General features: G+C 33.2%; 3 protein-coding genes across 3 annotated transcripts; 2 read left to right on the top strand and 1 right to left on the bottom strand.

Annotated features, from left to right (window-relative positions):
• LOC9302296 (xylose isomerase) lies at window positions 1-3,330 on the top strand. Its single transcript, XM_002864477.2, has 13 exons — window positions 1-410; window positions 519-623; window positions 720-794; window positions 917-1,046; window positions 1,136-1,227; window positions 1,440-1,493; window positions 1,671-1,956; window positions 2,026-2,259; window positions 2,347-2,417; window positions 2,524-2,564; window positions 2,655-2,754; window positions 2,840-2,989; window positions 3,083-3,330. Exons 1-13 carry the CDS (start codon window positions 351-353, stop codon window positions 3,116-3,118), a joined length of 1,434 nt encoding a protein of 477 aa, XP_002864523.1. The 5' UTR covers window positions 1-350; the 3' UTR covers window positions 3,119-3,330.
• An 8,332-nt stretch (window positions 3,331-11,662) lies between these two features.
• LOC9300600 (zinc finger protein CONSTANS-LIKE 5) lies at window positions 11,663-13,338 on the top strand. The gene is given in 3 exon segments (XM_021016143.1): window positions 11,663-12,376; window positions 12,378-12,617; window positions 12,707-13,338. Coding segments are annotated over 3 exon segments (1,095 nt in total). The 5' UTR covers window positions 11,663-11,881; the 3' UTR covers window positions 13,067-13,338.
• A 3,124-nt stretch (window positions 13,339-16,462) lies between these two features.
• LOC9300601 (probable receptor-like serine/threonine-protein kinase At5g57670) lies at window positions 16,463-20,040 on the bottom strand. Its single transcript, XM_021021549.1, has 10 exons — window positions 19,775-20,040; window positions 19,580-19,698; window positions 18,840-18,958; window positions 18,627-18,748; window positions 18,248-18,553; window positions 17,888-18,142; window positions 17,617-17,774; window positions 17,323-17,538; window positions 16,867-17,016; window positions 16,463-16,764 (listed from the first exon to the last, which is right to left on the bottom strand). The coding sequence occupies exons 1-10, from the start codon at window positions 19,914-19,916 to the stop codon at window positions 16,642-16,644; spliced, it is 1,710 nt and encodes a 569-aa protein (XP_020877208.1). The 5' UTR covers window positions 19,917-20,040; the 3' UTR covers window positions 16,463-16,641.
• Window positions 20,041-20,618: the final 578 nt, after the last annotated feature.

Below are 20,618 nucleotides of genomic sequence, written 5' to 3' on the forward strand. Positions count from 1 at the left end.
ATTCGCTACATTTGTTTCCGGATAAAGAGTAAACGTACGACTGCATTAACTCACCGATAAAATCACAACCGTCGATTTCATTTATTTCAAGGGGCAAAACTGGAAAACACACACAAAAACAAACCAAACAAACTTGCTTACGTCACATCATTATCTGACTAATTCTTAATCATCATCATCACTTACTTAAATCTAAATATTTCTCTGTGTTTATATATATCTGTGCGATTTTATCCAAATTCCAAAGCTGAGTTTTTTTTTTTTTTTCTTCTCTCTTGCCATCACGATTTCGATTTTATTACAAGAACTGTGTTTTGGGTTTCATCATCGTTCAGAGTTCGTTGATAACTATGAAGAAAGTTGATTTTTTTATGCTCCTTCTCTGCTTAATCGCAGCGTCATTCCTAGTGGTAAGACTTAATAATCTAAAGCTCGATGATTCTTTTTGTTTTCTTACGATCATTGAAACATAAATAGAGATTAAAGTTTTGTAATTTGATCTTGATTGGTTTGTGAAGTCTGCTGATCCACCAACGTGTCCTGCTGATTTGGGAGGGAAGTGTAGTGATTCTGATGATTGGCAAGGTGATTTCTTCCCTGAAATCCCCAAGATTAAGTATGAGGTAAACTATTATCTGAAAACTGTTGTATCAATTTGGACATTTTAGTGGATGTGTTGTTGCATGTGTAGATGAATTGATTGTTGATGAATTTTTTAGGGACCTTCGAGTAAGAACCCACTTGCTTACAGGTGGTATAACGCAGAAGAGGAGATTCTTGGGAAGAAAATGAAGGTACTTTCATTTTGTTGTATTTTTTTTTTCTTGCAACTTTTTGAGTTATGTTTTTATGGATTTGAAGAAATGGGTGAGATTTTTGTAATGATGTTTGTTTGTTGTCCTGAATTTTTGAACAGGATTGGTTTAGATTCAGTGTTGCGTTTTGGCATACTTTCCGTGGGACTGGAGGTGATCCATTTGGTGCTGCTACAAAGTATTGGCCTTGGGAAGATGGTACTAACTCTGTGTCTATGGCTAAGAGAAGAAGTAAGTCAAGATTCTGTTTCGATGTTACTTTTTTCTCTTCATTTTGGAGTTACTGTGAATGTGTTCCTGATTGTTGTTGTTTAATGCAGTGAGAGCTAACTTTGAGTTCTTGAAGAAACTTGGAGTTGATTGGTGGTGTTTCCATGACAGAGACATAGCACCTGATGGTACTACACTTGAGGTAACTCGAGCTTCTGAAAGCACCATGACGGACCATTTGCCCTTACATTATGTTAAAGACCGTATATGATAGTTGGTCCTTGAACCTTGGATTTCCTTTGCAGCTAGCTTGTCTGTTACTTGAACACTTTCTTTTGCTCTTAGGCTCTTAGCCCAATATTTACTTGTTTTTTAGAAAGCACATGTAACCTGTTTATACTCAATTATTTGCAGGAATCTAACAAAAACTTGGATGAAGTTATCGAACTAGCCAAAGAACTGCAAAAGGTGATTCACTTGGTTACTTATTATGCATTGGATTTTGGACTATCTATCCTCGTACACAGGCTCATGTGGGACATTTCCTTTTTTGGAACTCTTTTAGTCAATGAAGCACTTATCTTCTTGCCACATTACCACAGTTTTATGTGCTAAAAAAAAGTTCTTATTCCTCTTCAAATGCAGGGAAGCAAAATCAGACCATTGTGGGGAACAGCTCAGCTTTTCTTGCATCCTCGTTACATGCACGGAGGAGCAACCAGCTCTGAGGTTGGAGTGTATGCTTATGCTGCTGCTCAGGTGAAGAAAGCCATGGAGGTTACACATTACTTAGGCGGTGAAAACTACGTTTTCTGGGGTGGTCGTGAAGGTTATCAGACGCTCTTGAACACTGATATGGGAAGAGAGCTTGATCATCTGGCCAGGTTCTTTGAAGCTGCTGTTGCTTACAAGAAGAAGATTGGATTCAAAGGTAAGTATTTTATTCTTGTCTGTCATCAGCCGTATGTGAATTATTACTATCTAATCTAAATTTCATCAGGCACACTTTTAATCGAGCCCAAGCCTCAAGAACCCACCAAGCACCAGTATGACTGGGATGCTGCAACAGCTGCCAATTTCTTGAGGAAATATGGTCTTATTGATGAGTTTAAGCTCAACATTGAGTGTAACCACGCCACGCTTTCTGGTCACACGTGTCATCACGAGCTTGAAACTGCAAGACTTAATGGTTTACTTGGCAACATCGATGCAAACACTGGCGATGCTCAAACTGGTACTTTTTCAATTCCAGCTCTCTGATTGTTAACATCTCCTGTCCAGATTCTTATATTTGAACAATGTCCTCTCATTGTCTCAACAGGATGGGATACCGATCAGTTTCTTACAGATGTTGGAGAAGCAACCATGGTTATGATGAGTGTCATCAAAAATGTATGTAATATAAAAACTCACTATTTTGGGGAATTTCATTGTAAATTTTTCGAATGAAAGCTCATAATAGCTTTTGTTGTTCATGTGTTGTCTCATCATGAAACAGGGTGGGATTGCTCCAGGAGGCTTCAACTTCGACGCCAAACTGTAAGAGCGTTTCTTGATTCCCAATGTTTTGCTGTTTCATATAAACTTAAACCGAGAAAGAAGCTTATAATGTTATGATTGATTAAACAGGCGAAGAGAGAGTACAGATGTTGAAGACTTGTTCATTGCTCATATTAGTGGAATGGATACAATGGCTCGTGGACTGAGAAATGCAGTCAAAATCTTGGAGGTTAGTTAAGATATGAATAGATAAGTTCTATAAAAGAATCAAAGAGTGTAGCTTTAACGATAAACTTGGTTTCGGTGTGGTAAAGGAGGGAAGTCTAAACGAATTGGTACGCAAGCGATATGCAACTTGGGACTCTGAGCTTGGGAAGCAAATAGAAGAAGGAAAAGCCGATTTCGAGTATCTTGAGAAGAAGGCTAAAGAGTTTGGAGAACCAAAGGTTTCTTCTGCAAAACAGGTACAAGTTTCTTACTATAAATCCTGGTTTTGTTTCGATAAACACAAAAATAAAACTCATAACGATCGATATCTTTTGAAACGAAAACTGCAGGAGCTCGCTGAGATGATCTTCCAATCAGCAATGTAAGAAGAATAAGAAGAAGGCTTTTTATGTTTTATTAAAAGTATCGTCTTCTTTAGTTCTCTCGCATCTTTGAGAAGTTTGAAATCCAAACAAAACTGAAAAATAAGATGATTAGAGAGATTGGTTTTATTATTTCAGTTGATGTACTATGCTTTAATTCACACTCTAATTACTCCAAATGAATAAAAACTGTTTTAGGCCTTGCTTGGATTCAATTAGGTTTATGTGATAAAGACCAAAGTCTGAGCAGTTCTAATTTATTTCTTTGTGAAAGAATATTTTTACTTGACTATAGTAAAGTTTGTAGGAGGTTTTATACGAGAAAGTTTAAAACAGCCATTTAAACAGCCATATACAATCAAAATTCTTACCAATATAGTATATGATTTAACACTGAGCTTTGAGTTTAGAGTTTGAAAACGTTGATTCTTAAAAATGGTCTAACATCAATATAAATTTATCCAGTTTATTTCGTTTCGTTAATAATTATTTGGATTTTTCTTTTGGGATTATAAAGAAACTAAAAGTCCTAAGTCGACAAATCTTCGATAGTATAGATAACAAAGGTTTGAAAATTATAGAAACGTAGACTAACTACTTGATGTATCTATGAAATAGTTGTTATGACTTTGTTAATTTTTTATCTGCGACGACCGTGTGATGTACATATTACAATAATGGAGTCTTTGTCGTCACATGTATGATGCTAAACCTAATTACTATCCGTCGATGTTTCTAGAATTTGTTGTTGACGAATTATTTTGTATGAAAAAAAGGTCGGCAAAAAGTAATAAGTCTTTTCTTTTGTCGAATTGCGGCCGAAAGTAGTAAGTCTCGTGAAAGCTCACATTATGAAAAATAATGATTTTAATAACATTAATATAGATCCTTTTTTTTTTTTGTGCAAATAATATAGATCCTATAATTCATAGTATTTCTTACTCTGTTTTCATATATGTGATTGTGTTTTTAGACTAGCATAACAGTTGAATGGAATAAACTGTTTAAAAGCAGAAAAATTTGAGCTGGATTAATATTTACATACAAATTAAATTAGAAAATGTTTAACAGCTAATTTAATAAATTAATAAGATTTCGTTTATAATGAGTTTTCAAAAATGTAAATGCATAAATAATTGATAAATGTTTTGAATGAAAATATAATACGCAGTGCTTAACATTAAGTAATTGTTGTTTGTTTCATAAAATTATTCGAATAAATTTTAATTCAAAGTTTTATTTTGATAATTTAGAACACTTATTTCAGAAGCTTTATATCAACATTTAGATCGACATTTCATCAAAAACTATATAGATTGTTACGAAATGAATAACGAAGATGGTATTACAAATTGTCTTTTTCAGCAACGTTAACACAGTACTCTCACCTAAAGCATACAACTTGATGATCTTTTCATTTTTCACATGTGACTAAAATCTTTATACGTTTAATTAACGGTAAAGCTCTTGGCTAATTTATTTATTTTCATTACAATTGATTAGTCTTCTGTTGTTCTACAGTGTATATATATATATATATTATATTGGAGCCTACATTATGATTAAACACAGATATTAATACAAATCATAAAACTAAGTGGAAAGAATACCGCTTTGATTTTTCGTCTTGCCTTTCAAACCTCAATTTATTTTATATGGAAAGAACGCAACTCAAGGCTATACAACTCTTATTCCAAACCTGCATCGGCTGTTCTTCTCGAGATAAAAAGCTTACTCCGCTGTCACTTGGATCCTCTCTCTAGAGCTCAGCATATCATTCTCCCAGCTCCTTCACTCTTAGTCACTTGGTTTGGTGTTTTTCAGTAGAAGAATTGTAATATGTTCTCTTAGTTGTAGGTATCATTCCCCTTGAAAGCTCATTTGTAATCTTTGGCTATTATTAATGTCAAGTATGTGTAAAAAAAAAAAAAAAAAGGTATCAACTTCAATTTGTAATTCTAGATTTGCATCGCTTTTTGTAAACTGGATAATATTTTATTGCAGACCAAATTTTCATGGATAGCAGAAAAAAAAAACTAGTGTAGATAAATTTATGTTAGATGTCTTTAAATTTATTTTTACCAAAAGGAAACACAGAAATTAAACTTCTAGAAAATTTCTCTCTTTTTAGTGGATAATGTAGGGAGATTGTACGACTATCCATTAAAACCATTCTATAGTAAAGCTAAAAATAACCATTCTATAGTCTGAAGAAATGATAGTTTAGTAGTTTAAAATTTCACGTCCATTTCATTTGGGTTATGATCTACTCATCTACATATATGATATATCGTCAATATTTTATTGTTGACGCCAATCGGCTGATGGAGGACGACAGATTAGAATAAGAAGAAGAAGAAAACTTAGTTGAAAATGAATATATTACTCAATAATGCGTTACCTTTTTTATCAAAAATAATAATAATAATAATAATGCGTTACCAATTATCATTGTGATAACTAATACTAAGAGCATGATTAACAGCAACATCTTAGAGATATCTTAGTATTAAAGTTGATTAAATATAATCAAATCAACAAAATTAATCTAAGATTTGTATCTTAGATAAGATTTTTTGTGGGAGTTAAGAAGTGGATAGGTGTCATGCTTTGCTTCATTCATGGCTATTCAATCTCTTTCCTTTGTCTTCCTCAAGACCTCTGTGACACCGAAATCATCAAGGTAACTAATTGATTCATTCTTTGGAGTCATCATTTGAGTTCCATATTTGAATTTGATAATTTGGTGCTTTCAGTTATCTAGGTTCGTGTCAAAATTGGTGTCTATCGTCCACATCTTGTTGGATTTGATGACTTGGATGGTTATACTCTGTTTGATACGACCGAATTCGAACAAGCGGAATCTGCAGGAAGTTCACGGGTGGATTTCACATATTCTACAGATATGCCTTCAAATTTCTTCGATACGATGGCCACTAGAACTCGAATTCGTGATCGAGGTATGCATCTACAATTGAAGAAGGATTTGGTCGAGCATATATGGACAAAATATTCTAGAAATTAAGTTTAAAATATTTGTGCTTTATGTTATTTATGTTATAAATTGTATCTCATGTATGTTTTAATTTTTTTAATTTGCAACAATTATTAAATTTTCTATAATTATAAATTTTATTTTTGTATTAATATTTTTTTTTCTAAGAACCACATGTTAAGAACCTACCATTAATCACACAAAAATCTTAATCCAAAAATACTATATCTTAACTATCACTTTTACAAATATATTACTTAAATATTCCTAAGATTTATTTCTAAGATACTACCAATAATCATGCTCTAATAATCTAATACGACGACCTTTCAAGTACCACACGTGTTACTCGAAATCAGAAGATGCTTACACGTTTCTGATTGTTTGCTAGACTGGCAGAGATCAGATCACCCACTTTCCTTTGAGGGAAAGTATTACCTTTTAAAAAGATTGAATTTACAAATTATTGCTTCGCTCAAACTCATAATAGCAAGTTAAACAATGTATCGTGATGCGAAAGATAATTAGGTCAACGTTCAATGTACAGTGTCTGGCTGTTTTGCATTTCGGTCGTGCTTTAACAATAACAATACAACTAGATGATAACTAATATAGTAATATGGTGTTCAAAAAAAAAAAACTAGTATAGTAATAACTTGCCTAATTTACTACTCTATATTTTTTTTTTTTGACATCATTGGATCGACAAAGTCCGATCCATAGTCAATCCCTACTACGCGGGGTAACGCGACTTACTGAAGTCGAACTCCGGTGGAAAAGGCGGAGTCAAATAGACTTAACCGCTTGACTAAAGACACATCTCCAATTTACTACTCTATATATATCCACGAATTTATAGAACTCGCTTTTACTTTTAATAATAATTGAGAGTGTGGACCGCTAGGAGAAAATTTATTTTGGCCGGACCACGCTACAGTCAAAGTTCGAAGCTAACACTCATTCATAGCAAAATGGGCTCATTTCATCAATTCGTACTTAAAAAGAAAAGTTTGAAAAGACCTCTACATACGTTTGTTCGTCGATCCATTTTGGCAGCTCACTTTCTCATATCCCATGGCATGCTCATCATCTTATTTATCATCGATACATCTTAATTTCTCTATTAATTTTCTTTATTATAGCTTAATTAAAAGTTATAATACTTGTTGAGAGTTGAGACTTACATATTAATTATCCTAGAGAAAAACAGCGCACCATATCCTTTGGATTAAACTTTCTGTGTATCTATTTTATACATTTTCAAATATGGAATTATCATGATGAGTTACACTTATTTAACAGCAGGTTAGCATTACTAGTTCAAAAAAGAAGAATTTAATTTTGTTGAACTAAATTCTTGTGTTTATGTCTTTAACTATGTTAACAGCCACACAACGATGATACTTATAAAAGATCATTCATTATATACGAGCGCCTGGATCGGGAGGTACGCGAGAAGCCGAGAACTGATGCCATTGCGACCTACATTAGTTTAAACATAAAATAATATATGGATTAATAGTCTAAACACAACCAGTTGATGAAATATAATGGGCAGAAATTAACGTGAAAAAAACGTAACAGAACGTTAATTAATGATTATATATATGTGCCGACGCAAAGCATGACGTTTTCTGCACGAGCTGACACGCAAGGAAAGAAAGGGTTTTAGCCTTTTAGCGACTGTAAAAGCATAAATTAATCTGTTCGATGTTAAATACTACTCCCTCTGTTCCTCAAAATTTGATGTTTTGGTTTTTCTCCTTGTTCCTGAAAGTTTGATTTTGTAGAATTTATTTAATGTATTTATTTTATTTAAATTAATTAATGATAAAAAGTGGAGTTGAATGTGTTTTTGGACAAAGAAAATGAAACTTGTGAAACTTTCCATTCTCATTTACGAACCAATCGTTATTTACTCTCATCGAAAAAAGCTTCCCATTCCCATGTGTTAGTAACACCACACACGTTATCTGACATTTCAATAATGAGATGTTTTAATTAAATAATAAAAAAAAAATTTCTTAATTTATGTGCAAATCTTAAAACATCAAATATTCAGGAACAGAGGGAGTAGTTGATAGTTCTGATGCCAAGATGCGGTTCGGTTTTCTAAACCGAATCTTTTTTTTTTTTTTTTTTTTTTTTTTTTGGACAAATCTAAAACGAAAACCCTAACTCTTTCACTGACTAAACTTATTTCGATTTGTGTGCTAAAACTAAACATTGATTCTGACATCTCCGCATTAGAAATGTCAAGCCGATATGTTGTTTTCTTATTTTTTACCCTTTTATTATAAACCTGTTTTTAGGATTATATTATTATTGTGATGATGTACTCTATAACATCCTCGATTTGTGGTGGACTTTGTTCCGGTATACTATTGGTTAAATTGTGATTAAGGCGAGCTAATTATATAATTATGTAATAACATTCGATTTGAGTAGTCTCCTTTTCTAAACTTTGAATCTAATATTGAAAATAATAAAAAGGAAGATGCAGAAAATTGATTCACACTAGTATGTGATTTTAAAATTGACGATAAAATCGTGAGATGGGGTCAAAATACAGTGCATGAGTGCCCTAAACAGCAAAACAATTTTGCGTGGATCTCATATCGGAAGATATGTTATAAAGATAAATATCATTGGCTATAATATGTAAGATAGAACTGTCATATAAAAATCTATCGCACTATTTCTATTGTACAAATATGTTACTAGTGGTGGATCCAGGAATTTTTTTTATAGGGGGCGAACAATATATTTATAAAATATATTAGTATATATTATGTAAAAATAAATTTATATAATAAATACAAAAATATTTAAAATAGTTTTTTCCATGTTATTTATGATATATTTAATTCATTATACTATATACTAAAAAGTTAAATTAATACTATTTTTTATTAAAATTAATTTAAGTTTAAACGAATCAAAGAGCAATATGAAAAAATTCAAGATTTTGAATTGTCATATTTAGTTTTATTTAAAATTTAAATTTACTAGATTTTGTATTAATGTTTTAATTTATTGTTTTATAGAAAACTCAAATATTTGAAATACAATACATAAAAATATTATAGAGAAACCAATTACCATAACTATAAACCACTAAAGCTATTGGGAAGAGGCCAAATTTTTAAACGTTAACTTTTTAGTTGATTCAAAGAGAATAAATGGTATGGACTATGTATTTAGATTACGTTGTCAAATTTGGATTTAAAGTTGTAAGGAATTTACTATTTAGCTAAATTATAGGGAATAAGAGATATGCTAAATTCATTTTCCTTTTTTCAGTTAACGTGAAGAGATATTTTTGGAAAACACAAATCTAATTACGGGGGCAAGAGAGATTTTTCATTGGGAGCAATAAAATAATTCCTTAAAACTCTCAAAAGATTTTAAAAATTTAGGGGTGGCAACTGCCTCCATCTAAACTAAGGTAGATCCGCCCCTGTATGTTACCTCTGGCTCTACTGTAAAAATCTATCGCACTATTTCTATTGTACAATCTTAAGCAAAGTTATATATTATGATTTCTCGAAGTCAAAGTTTCTGTAATTAGAAAGAAAAATCAAATTTGCTTTCATGCCGAACCATTGATAAAGATTGCTAAATCATGCCGACCATCCTGTCCTATTTTCCAATTTTATTTAAAATTTCATGAATTTCCTTAAAGGGCCCTATCTAGAATACGATACAACTATATAAGTCTACAACTACGGAGTTATAATTCTAAAAGATAATACATATTGACAAAAGAAAAGAAAAAAATTATTTTAAAAATATTTGTAATTTATGAATATATATACTGGTCATTTAATTTGGTCGACAAAAACAGAAAATATTGTAAGGGTCATTAATACTATATTAGATTTGAAATAATAATTTGAGCTGATAAGGTTAGGAGAAGCGCTAGCCAATGTGAGAATTTTATAAGAACACGATTTTTAATTTCTTTTCCCACAACGGTAATTACAATCAATTTATGATTTAAGGATGGTCAATCTTAGCCTATTTCATTCATAGCATTTGGTATCCTCCAATTTATATGCACACACACACACAAAATCAAAGTTTAATAGTTTGGTGAGAAGAATTTAAGTCGATGTCATAAATTTCGAAATCATGTTTGAAAGGGAGACTATAAGCTAGTATCGGTCCGTAGACGAAATTATGCCTCAAGAACATACTATGAAGTTTATTAATTAGACTTTGTTTCTATTCATTTACAAATAAAACAGCCAAAACAAAACTAATCCATTACGTACATGATATATAGATGAAATTCATTCAAATTTATTTTGGGGATAAAATAATGGGAGACTCACAAAAATGCCCCTTTTTCAATACCCCTTTTCAAAAATGCCCCCTTTGGCTGTCCATTTTTAAAAATACCCCTTTTTATGTACAAAATGACTAAATTACCCTTCTTTTAATAAAAGATATCACAAATATAACAAAATTAGATCCACAAAATACAAAATATTTTTTGGCGGGAAAAGTGATCCCTCAATTTTTCCCGCCAAAACACTTGTAAAAAACCTTTAAAATACCTTGTAAATTTTTCCCGTAAAATTTTTTCCCGCCAAAAAATTTTCCCGCCAAAAAATTTTTTTTGCGGGAAAAGTGATTCCGTAATTTTTTTGGCGTTAAATTTTTGGCGGGAAAATTTTTGGCGGGAAAAATTTACAAGGTATTTTAAAGGTTTTTTACAAGGTATTTATAAGGTTTTACAATGTATTTTAAAAGGTTTTACAACGTATTTATAAGGTATTTATAAGATATTATAAGATTTTACAAGCTATTTTATAAGGTTTTACAAGTTATAAGATTTTACAAGTTTTTTATAAGGTTTTACAAGTTTTTTACAAGTTATAAATTCCTTATAAAACTTTATAAGTACCTTGTAAAACCTTTTAAAATACATTGTAAAACCTTACAAAACACTTGTAAATACTTCGTAAAACCTTTAAAATACCTTGTAAATTTTTCCCGCCAAAAATTTTCCCGCCAAAAAAATTTCGCCAAAAAAATTGCGGAATCACTTTTCCCGCAAAAAAAAATTTTTGGCGGGAAAATTTTTTGGCGGGAAAAAATTTTACGGGAAAATTTTACAAGGTATTTTAAAGGTTTTTTACAAGTGTTTTGGCGGGAAAATTGGGAGATCACTTTTCCTCCCAAAAAATATTTTGTATTTTGTGGACCTAATTTTGTTTCAAATAAGGGTAAAATGGTCATTAAAAATTAAAAGAGGGCAAACTTAAAAATGGACTCTCAAAGGGGGCATTTTTGAAAAGGGGTATTGAAAAAGGGGCATTTTTAACAATTTCTCTAAAATAAAATAAAAATGTTTTGAATAACAGATACTCCGACATGAAAGAAAGAAAGAAAAATGAATTACGATATCCAGCCTAATTATTATTATTTTTATTTGTTTGTGAGAGCCTAATTATTTTTATTTTGTTAGCCTAATTTTCTTTTTTTACAAAACAGAAATCTCTAATCACGAAGGAAAAAATAAAATAAAAACCCATACCGTAATTCGATTTTTATTATGTGGATGTAATGTTTCCACGTGTCACATGATAATTCGATAAAACAAACTGTACCTTCTCTGTCCGACTGGGCATGACAGATCATCGAAGCAAATCAAATACCCAACTCTCACACGTTCTCAAACTTTAGTTCTCCCTAAAACAAAACTTCAAAGAGAGAGAGTTTTTTTTCTGAACTCAAGAAAGAAAAAAAAAAAAGAGTAGTTAATGGGATTCGGCTTAGAGAGTATCAAATCAATCTCCGGCGGGTGGGGCGCGGCGGCGCGTTCCTGTGACGCTTGTAAATCAGTAACCGCCGCCGTGTTCTGTCGACTTGACTCAGCTTTCTTATGCATATCATGTGACACAAGAATCCATTCCTTCACTCGCCACGAGCGCGTGTGGGTTTGTGATGTTTGCGAACAAGCTCCCGCCGCCGTCACTTGCAAAGCCGACGCCGCCGCTCTTTGCGTCACTTGTGATTCCGATATTCACTCAGCTAATCCACTCGCTAGCCGTCACGAACGTGTTCCCGTAGAGTCTTTCTTCGACTCAGCTGAAACCGCCGTCGCCAAAATCTCTCCTTCTTCGACTTTTGGAATCCTTGGCTCATCCACCACCGTGGATTTAACCGCTGTTCCGGTTATGGGTGATGATCTCGGTTTATGTCCGTGGTTACTTCCTAATGATTTCAACGAACCGGCTAAAATCGAAATCGGAACTTGAAAACATGAACAGTTCTTCTGAGTTTATGTTTGCTGATTTCGATCGTCTTATAGATTTCGAGTTTCCGAATTCGTTCAATCATCCGTCGAATAACGACGCCGGTGGTGATAGTCTTGTTCCGGTTCAGACGAAAACAGAGCCTCTTCCGTTAACTAACAATGATCATTGCTTCGATATAGATTTCTGCAGATCAAAGCTCTCTGCTTTCACTTACCCTTCTCAATCAGTTAGCCACAGTGTAAATTCCCTCCGTCAAAATCAAATCTTTAATCATAAATTTTGCTTAAATTCAGTAAAAGTTTTGACTTTTGAGTTTATAATTTTCAGGTTTCGACTTCGTCTATTGAATACGGTGTTGTTCCTGACGGAAACACAAACAACTCTGTTTCTGAAATCTCAATTCCGTTTAACCGGAGCATGATCACTACCTCGACGGCGGCGAGTACTGGTGATCATCAAACGAGCTCCATGGATAGAGAAGCTAGGGTTTTGAGGTACAGAGAGAAGAGAAAGAACAGGAAGTTTGAGAAGACGATTCGTTACGCTTCGAGGAAAGCTTATGCAGAGTCACGGCCAAGGATCAAAGGCCGGTTTGCGAAAAGAACAGAGACAGAAAACGACGACGTTTTCCTTAGTCATGTTTATGCTTCAGCCGCCACACAGTACGGTGTCGTACCAACGTTCTGAATTCGAATCTACGGTGGATAAAGAATCAACTTGAAGACTTCCCATCTATCACCGTCGATTTACCGTGGGTGTATAATAAGTTTAGTGAGTCTTACCCTAGACAAACAATCTTATCCTTTTTACCCGTTTACTTTTTTTACGCTCTCTCTCACTGCCACTATAAAGGCGGTAACTTTTTTTTTTTTTCTTTCTCTTCTATAAATATGTATGCTTATTTTTATTTAGAAAATGTTATAAAATCATATAATTTGGTATAATTTCTATTGGCTGATCTTGTCTTCTCGCTAATCATATAATTTGGTAATTATAATATCAATTGGCTGATGTTGTCTTGTCGCTAAATTTGTTGATGCAGATTAGGTGGAGTTTTGGCTTGCTAATTGTGTTACGTAGCATAAATTATAACGAAAACACAAACTATACGAAAATTTAATACTAATTGGGGGCGATTTTTAAGGTCACTACAACTTGCAAAAAGTGTTTTTATGAGAAAAAAAATCATCCTAATTAATCTAATTCATGTATTTTTTGTCTCCGATCCCATGCACGAGAAGCATTTGGAAAGGATCGGAAATTGTTTTTCTTTTTTTCTTATATAACTTGGGTGGTTTTTATGTTACGTAGTAGTGAGTTTTTTTTTATGTTTAAAGATCTTGAAAAGATAGTCATACGTATACGTATATGAAAGTTTTTTACGGAGTATTTGTTTTCTTTGTTCCGAAAATATTTACCTTTTTTTTTATTCGGCAAGGCAGTCATATACTATGTATATATTCCAGATCCAAAATCTCTGGAACTTTCGCAGAGTTAGTGAAAATAGTTGCTTTTGCGGAAATCGTAGGAAAAAAAGGAAGATTGCAATTAATGGTTTTGTCCGAAACCTCATTAACTTTGCCTTTTGGGTTTCTGTAGAGCCAATCTTTTATCTCTGTCTGTCTCTTATCTTTTTGCAAGAACGTGATTATTATCATATAGAGTCAAAGTCAATTTGAACTGTGATATTTTGTCGTTAGTTATCGGTGATTTTATGGTATCACTATCTCGAATTATCATTAAGATATTGATTTCTATTAATATGACCAATAGCCTTTTAGACAATCTCGGACTAATAATTAATTCAAGGAGGCTACGAAAGAGCCTGATTATTTTCTTCATTTAAGATGTTTACATTGATCTACCATAATTAAAATCCTCTCGAATAATTGAACCACTAAACTATTATAAACCTTTGACGCTTCGATTGTTAGATAATTTTAGTCCGATCCGGAATGAACCGATCAACCAAATTCATATAACCTCTATACATCCTTTACATTTTAAGCACCTAGCTACTTTTTATGAAATGAATATAAAGTATGGGATGAAAATATAACCCATGATCAATACTTTGGATTGCGATATCGTTGAGTAAGACTTCTGCCGTCCAAGTGGGTTTAGAGACCTTGATGCAAGGGGCAATTTAGGCAGGATATTTTGTTGGAAGGTAAGCTTGAGATTTGCAAATAGTGGCTACCAATGCTTTGGGGCCACACATATACAATCATAATAACGTTAATAATAGCGCATTAAAGCAAAGTTTTGACAATACATAGAACTAAAGTGTGATTTATCAAACAAAAAAACAAAGAATTAAAAGTTGGATGTTGAGTGTCACGAATAAATCGGGCAAGAGTGGTGGTTTTCCCCCAATTAACCTTGGATTAAGCTTGTTAGGTGATTTCCACCAAACTCATTGTCTATTATGCATTAATCATACGATTATTATTCTTTAAAAATGATTATGCGTATAATTGATTTCTATTTGTTTTATAAACACATATTTCCAAGTTTGCTTGACAACGTGTATAACTCGTGTGCGAATGTATACATGCGATATTCCATTGGACTTAATACTAAAATCGATATAAGTGAAACAAAAAAAACACCGCATGGGGTTGACACACTTCAAAATACTTATACAGTTATACGTCCAACATTTTTTATTTATTTTTGACATATACGTCTAACTTTTATTTTGTAACAATGCAAACAATTAATAATATTATAATTTCTAAACGGATCCCTATTATTAACGAACTTCTTATAGTTATTTATCAAAAAATTGTATATAGCTTAAGTCTCTTTTCCTGAAAGCTGTGGTTTCTTAACTGATTATATATATATACGTCAGTATCTGTGACCAGATTCGAACGAGTTTACATCTAAGTAAGACACTCATAGATTGTTCATCATCGTCTAAGCAGATTACAAACCGTTGGATATGAATCTTTTAATAGTGTGACAAAAAAAAAATCTGGTAATGGTGACTACTGTATACTGATTAAGTGATTAGTGACACAATATTGTCAATAGCAAAATGCTTATACATATTATATACTTTATGAAAATCGATTGTACCCAAAAAAAAAAAAAATCGATCATCTATGACTATAAGTAATAAGAACTTTTTAATTATGACTCGTGAATTTTGGGGAGTTTTTTTTTTTGTCAAACCAAGCAATCTTTAAATTGTGTAAACTCCCCAAAAAAGAGGTAATAAAGACGCACATTGTCACATTTAAAGGGAAAAAAACTTGTTAACAGTTGAACCAATAAATTGGGAAGAACGAAGAAAAAAGAGATGATTATTTGTTGGCTTCATGAAAGAGAGACCTGCATGGCCCAAAGTGGGTCCGACATAGACTGGGTCGAAGAGGAGACAAGTGGAGGGTCCGACCATACCCTAACCACGTGCATCACTGGCCCAAGGGGCTGCTCTCGTGGTCCACTTCTGCACCTTAATCCCTATCCTAACAGTTCCCATCTTCCACTAGATAAACATTGCCATTGCAAAACAAAACAAAGAAACTAACAAAAATAACTAACATATCATGGCTTAATTGTTTTTACATTGTCTAACTAATATTTTTGCAGTTTACTTAATAATAAACATCAGCACGAAAAGAAGGCAAAAATTTTCCCTAAGCTTCAACGCTAAAGTTTTTTCAATTAATCTCAGTTGATGTATCCAAATTTCCTTTATTAGATATGTTATTACAAATTCCACGACAAAACTGTCACCATTGAGATCCATACTATTGCTTTCTTTTCTTATTGGATTATATGTATTTACAAATTCCACCAAAAAAACTGTCACGATTTGGTTCATACAATATATTGCTTTCTTTTCTTAATGAACTAAAGTGATACTGCTTTTTATTTTTCATGAAATCATTTTTATCGATAACGACAAAAATTTATGTATCTTATTCTATACACACACAAACGCATAACATATTTGATACAATAAATTTGTTTCTTAATCTAGAAGAAATATTTTATGGTTCGTTTTGGCTAACTCTGCTTTTAATTGTTAAAAACTGGAACCATGATCACTACTGTTGGAGAAATATAGTATATGTACCTTATTTGATATTTCTATTAGTTTTGAATCCTGATACATAATGGAGGGAACGTTAAAGATCTCATAAGTCATAACATGCAAAAGAATGAAAAAAAATCTAAATAAAAGAAATCAGTAGATATTAGACAAAAATATCAAAAAGAAGAATCCGAAGGAACATCGTATCCGAAAATCATAGAATAGTCATCCCATCCATTATTATCAAAATATCATCATGGTCATTAGTCATATCCTTAGGCATTCTCCAGCTCTTTGCAATCTCAGCCTCGTTCCCATTTGTGAGCAACTCCAGTACCTTTGATTACACAATACAAAGTTACAAAATCAAACCATTGAAATTCGGTTATTGGACCCTTTGGTTCTAATGACTACGATTGGTATGGAATATGTAACCAACCTGAGTCATGGTTGGTCGTAATATGGGTGATTGTTGAACACAATGTGAAGCCGTAAGGATAAGCCTGTTCATCTGTTGATCGTCATACTTATCTTGCAATTTCGGATCAACCAACTCTCTTGTGTTACCTGTCTCCATCGCCGGCTTTGCCTGTTAATTTTTTTTTTTTAATCAATATAATGATCAATGTGAGGAATTACATATCTAAAATAAGAAAAGAGATAAAACACTGAAATATATGAACCAATCCACATTTGTTTTCATATTTGAATTGGAAACCTATGAATTTAATAATCAACTGCATTAAAAATAAATTAGACTTAACAAGAAAAACTGGTTATGTGACAGTAAAATCTGTAGTGGCAAAAAAAAGTCAATAAGGAAACCTCTAAGTCGACCAGAGGGGTTCCTTTCGTGTCTAAGAAGGCAAATAAGTAGGTATGACTAGAATTATACCCATAAGAGAATGTGTTTCTGAGTGGGATTAACCGGTCTTCGTCCAGTTATGATCTCTAATAGGAGAATACCGAATGCGTAGATGTCGGTTTTCTCGTCGACTGTTCCTTGCATTAAGGACTCTGGTGCTAGATAACCAAACGTTCCTTCAACTGGTATAACCGCATGGTGAGTCCATTTGTTAGGCAACCATTTCGCCAATCCAAAATCAGTTATCTGCACATTGATATTCACATCGACATTTCAAACATATAGAGACCGGATTTGAATTGCTCTCATGACAAGAAAGCTCACCTGCGGTTCATAATCAGGTCCAAGTAAAACATTGGAAGATTTTATGTCGCGGTGAATGATCCGGTGGTTGCAGCGTTTGTGAAGATAGTGAAGCCCTCGAGCAACTCCAACCGCAATTTTGTATCGTATAGGCCAATCTAACGACCCATTCTCCTTCTCTGTTTTGATTTTTTAGCGGTATAAATGAAAAAACCAGTCCAATGTTTATATTCTTTCTAGAACTGGAGAAATATTATAATCACAACATCAAAGTAGTATGAAGTTAGATTACCGTGCAACGCAGAGTACAAGGTTCCATTCTCGGAGAATCTGAAGACAAGATAGAGACCTCTCTCAACACAACAACCTAAGAGAAGAGCAGTGTTGGGATGAGAGACATGACTAATGATGCCGAGTTCTGTAAGAAACTCTTTCTCCTTGTTCATGTCACCACTCTCCTTGGCTAATCTCTTCACTGCGATTCTTCTTCCATCCCATAAATCTCCTCTGTACACTTCAGAGTAGCCTCCTATGCCTACAATGTTCTCTGAAATTCAAACAAATAATTAAATTAGATTAGTCTATAAAGAACAAATTTGTGTCTTTAGTTGTTAATTTTGATCCAAAGTTTGGTCTCTCTCTAATGTTTTACCTTGATCAAAACCATTCGTGGCCTTTGAAATCTCGTTGTAAGTGAAGCATTGAATTAAAGGTTGAGGTTTAAGCTTGCTCTTAGTCTCGCTTCCTCTCCATTTCCTCAGAGGAGAGTTCATGATAAGAGAAGATATGAATCTGTATGGAGACATTGGCTTATGTTTTGGTTTCCCTGAAGGCGAAGCGAAGCTAGAAGAGACCATTGAACCATTGAAGCTTGAAGCATCATCTCCCGAAGAGCTAAGTGAATCTCTTGATAAAGCGTTTAGTACACTGCGCGGTGAATACTTCTCACTCTTTATGTCTAAGAAAAACATATTTGTTAGTCTTAAAATCCACTTAGCAACTCTTATAACCAAACTTGAATGGGATCTAACCTCGAGAAATCGCGGAGTCAGAGTAACAATCTTTATGCGGTTTTCTTTGATTTCCTACTAGAACAACAGAGCAACTTGATGGAGCAAAGTCGGAGACATATCTTGTGATGTCATTCCATATCCTAAATGGAGAGGAAAACACAAACAAGTTATTACAAGAATTCTGAATTGGAAGATTTTTAAAGCGGACCGGAAAATGTCCGGTTTTGTTACCTGAATTCGTGGGTTGTTGGTCGAGAAAGAACAAGATAATGAGCAGAAATCGATTTGACTTCATCGATTAGTCCTCTTCCAATGTTTGAGCTAAACCCTACCTTGGCTTCCAAATTCACCTATTAAGTTGAAAAAATAAATTTGAATGGTTTTATTTTTCAGGAATATATTGCTAATATTGTAATAACAGTATTAACGCGGGGTGGATTCGTAATTAGGAAATAATTATATGTTTGTTTTGCGAGTGTGATCACGCGCGTTTTCCTCTGTTTCGACGCCAACCGTCCAGAGAATTCGTGCGGATTTTCTTGGGCTTAAATGGGCTTTACCATTACCATTCATTTTCTTCCGAAAATTCGATTAGACAAAATTATATACATAAAAAAAAAAAAAAATCATACTATTTAGTTTAGATCAAGTGAAATGATACTTAGAATCATATATAGATGATATAGACTAATTTATTTATTGAGTATAAAGTTTATGAAATATAACATCTCGAACACAAAATTGATTCGACCCGAAAAGTAATCGTGTAATGCAATTATGTCGAAATCAATGGTTATAAAACATCACCAACAATTGGTTTGAGATCAATGATGAATGAGTTCGCCTTTATCTTGACAAAAACCCTGGATTTATTACGTTTTATCTCATTAAAGCTCTACAATCTCCGGTTTAGTCCGGTTTAAAAGTTCTCTTGCGCCAATTTTTCTTTTCCAAAAATAAAGAGGTCGTACCTGGTTGTGGCAGCAAGTGTAAGCGAACTCTCCAAGCATGGAGATAACGTGAGCTTTGGCATGTCGAATCTGAGTTCTCTTCTTCTTCTTCATTGGCAATTTTCTCGGTTCTTCACCAACTGCAACAACACTAACAATTTCATTTCCCAACTATTCAAATGATCGGAAGAAAAAAATCAGAGGAAATTGACTAACCAAGAAGATGAAGAGCCACAATGGTGTCACTTGGTTTAGCAAGAACATTGATGGCCCAAGATAGAACATTTTGGCTCTCGTTGCGGTCCAACGAGATTGCCACAAGGATCTTGTTACTACCTTCTTCTGAACAAGATATCATTTGTATTGGCCCTTTGCTCCCTTATCTCACTCTAAGTTCGGAATTTTTGAGAACACAATGATTCTATACACTTGAAGAAGAAGACAAGTGTTTTTTGGGAGATGAGTAGGAAGAAGAAAGATGTTTTGAGACTAATAAAGAGTGTGGAAAAGGGATGATCATTGCATGTGATAATCATTAGCTGTGTGTATGAGTCTTGACGAAGAAGCATAAACCGCAATAAGGCCAATGACAGTATAATGAAGTTATTTTTTGGCATAATATTACTCGAGAATCAGAAGTTAAAAGACTTAGAGCATCTCCAATGGTGAGAAACGATATAAGTTTCTCAAATATAATAATTTAATATTTTTATAATAAACAAATTATTTGTTTGAATTTTAATTAATTAAAAAAAAAATTTAACCAATCAAATGATGCCAAGTGTTAGACACAGTGTCTCGCAGTTTCTCAAATGAGACACTGTGTCTCATTCTCTCTCTTATTTTTAATTATTTTTTCTTTTTTTAATCCTTGAGACACTTCTTGAGACACTCCATTGGAAGTGCTCTTAGGGCCTGATTGGCAAGTGCTTTAGAGTTTTTACAAAGCAAAAAAATTTCTAAGGATTTGAAATACATCCAATCAAGCTTTAGAAGCTTTGGCTTTCTTTTTCTTTTCTCACAGCCAAAATATTTCCTTAATTCATTTTTTTGACTGTAG

This window comes from Arabidopsis lyrata, assembly GCF_000004255.2.
Source record: "Arabidopsis lyrata subsp. lyrata unplaced genomic scaffold ARALYscaffold_8, whole genome shotgun sequence".
Taxonomy (NCBI): Eukaryota; Viridiplantae; Streptophyta; class Magnoliopsida; order Brassicales; family Brassicaceae; genus Arabidopsis; species Arabidopsis lyrata.

Coding starts and splice junctions, on each gene's coding strand:
- LOC9300601 (XM_021021549.1), bottom strand. CDS start 19,916: ATGATATCTTGTTCAGAAGAAGGTAGTAACAAGATCCTTGTGGCAATC. Junction 18,959..19,579: donor ACACTTGCTGCCACAACCAG/GTACGACCTCTT, acceptor TCAACTTAATAG/GTGAATTTGGAAGCCAAGGT. Junction 17,539..17,616: donor GACCTGATTATGAACCGCAG/GTGAGCTTTCTT, acceptor ATCAATGTGCAG/ATAACTGATTTTGGATTGGC.
- LOC9302296 (XM_002864477.2), top strand. CDS start 351: ATGAAGAAAGTTGATTTTTTTATGCTCCTTCTCTGCTTAATCGCAGCG. Junction 2,260..2,346: donor CACTGGCGATGCTCAAACTG/GTACTTTTTCAA, acceptor TTGTCTCAACAG/GATGGGATACCGATCAGTTT. Junction 2,418..2,523: donor TGATGAGTGTCATCAAAAAT/GTATGTAATATA, acceptor ATCATGAAACAG/GGTGGGATTGCTCCAGGAGG.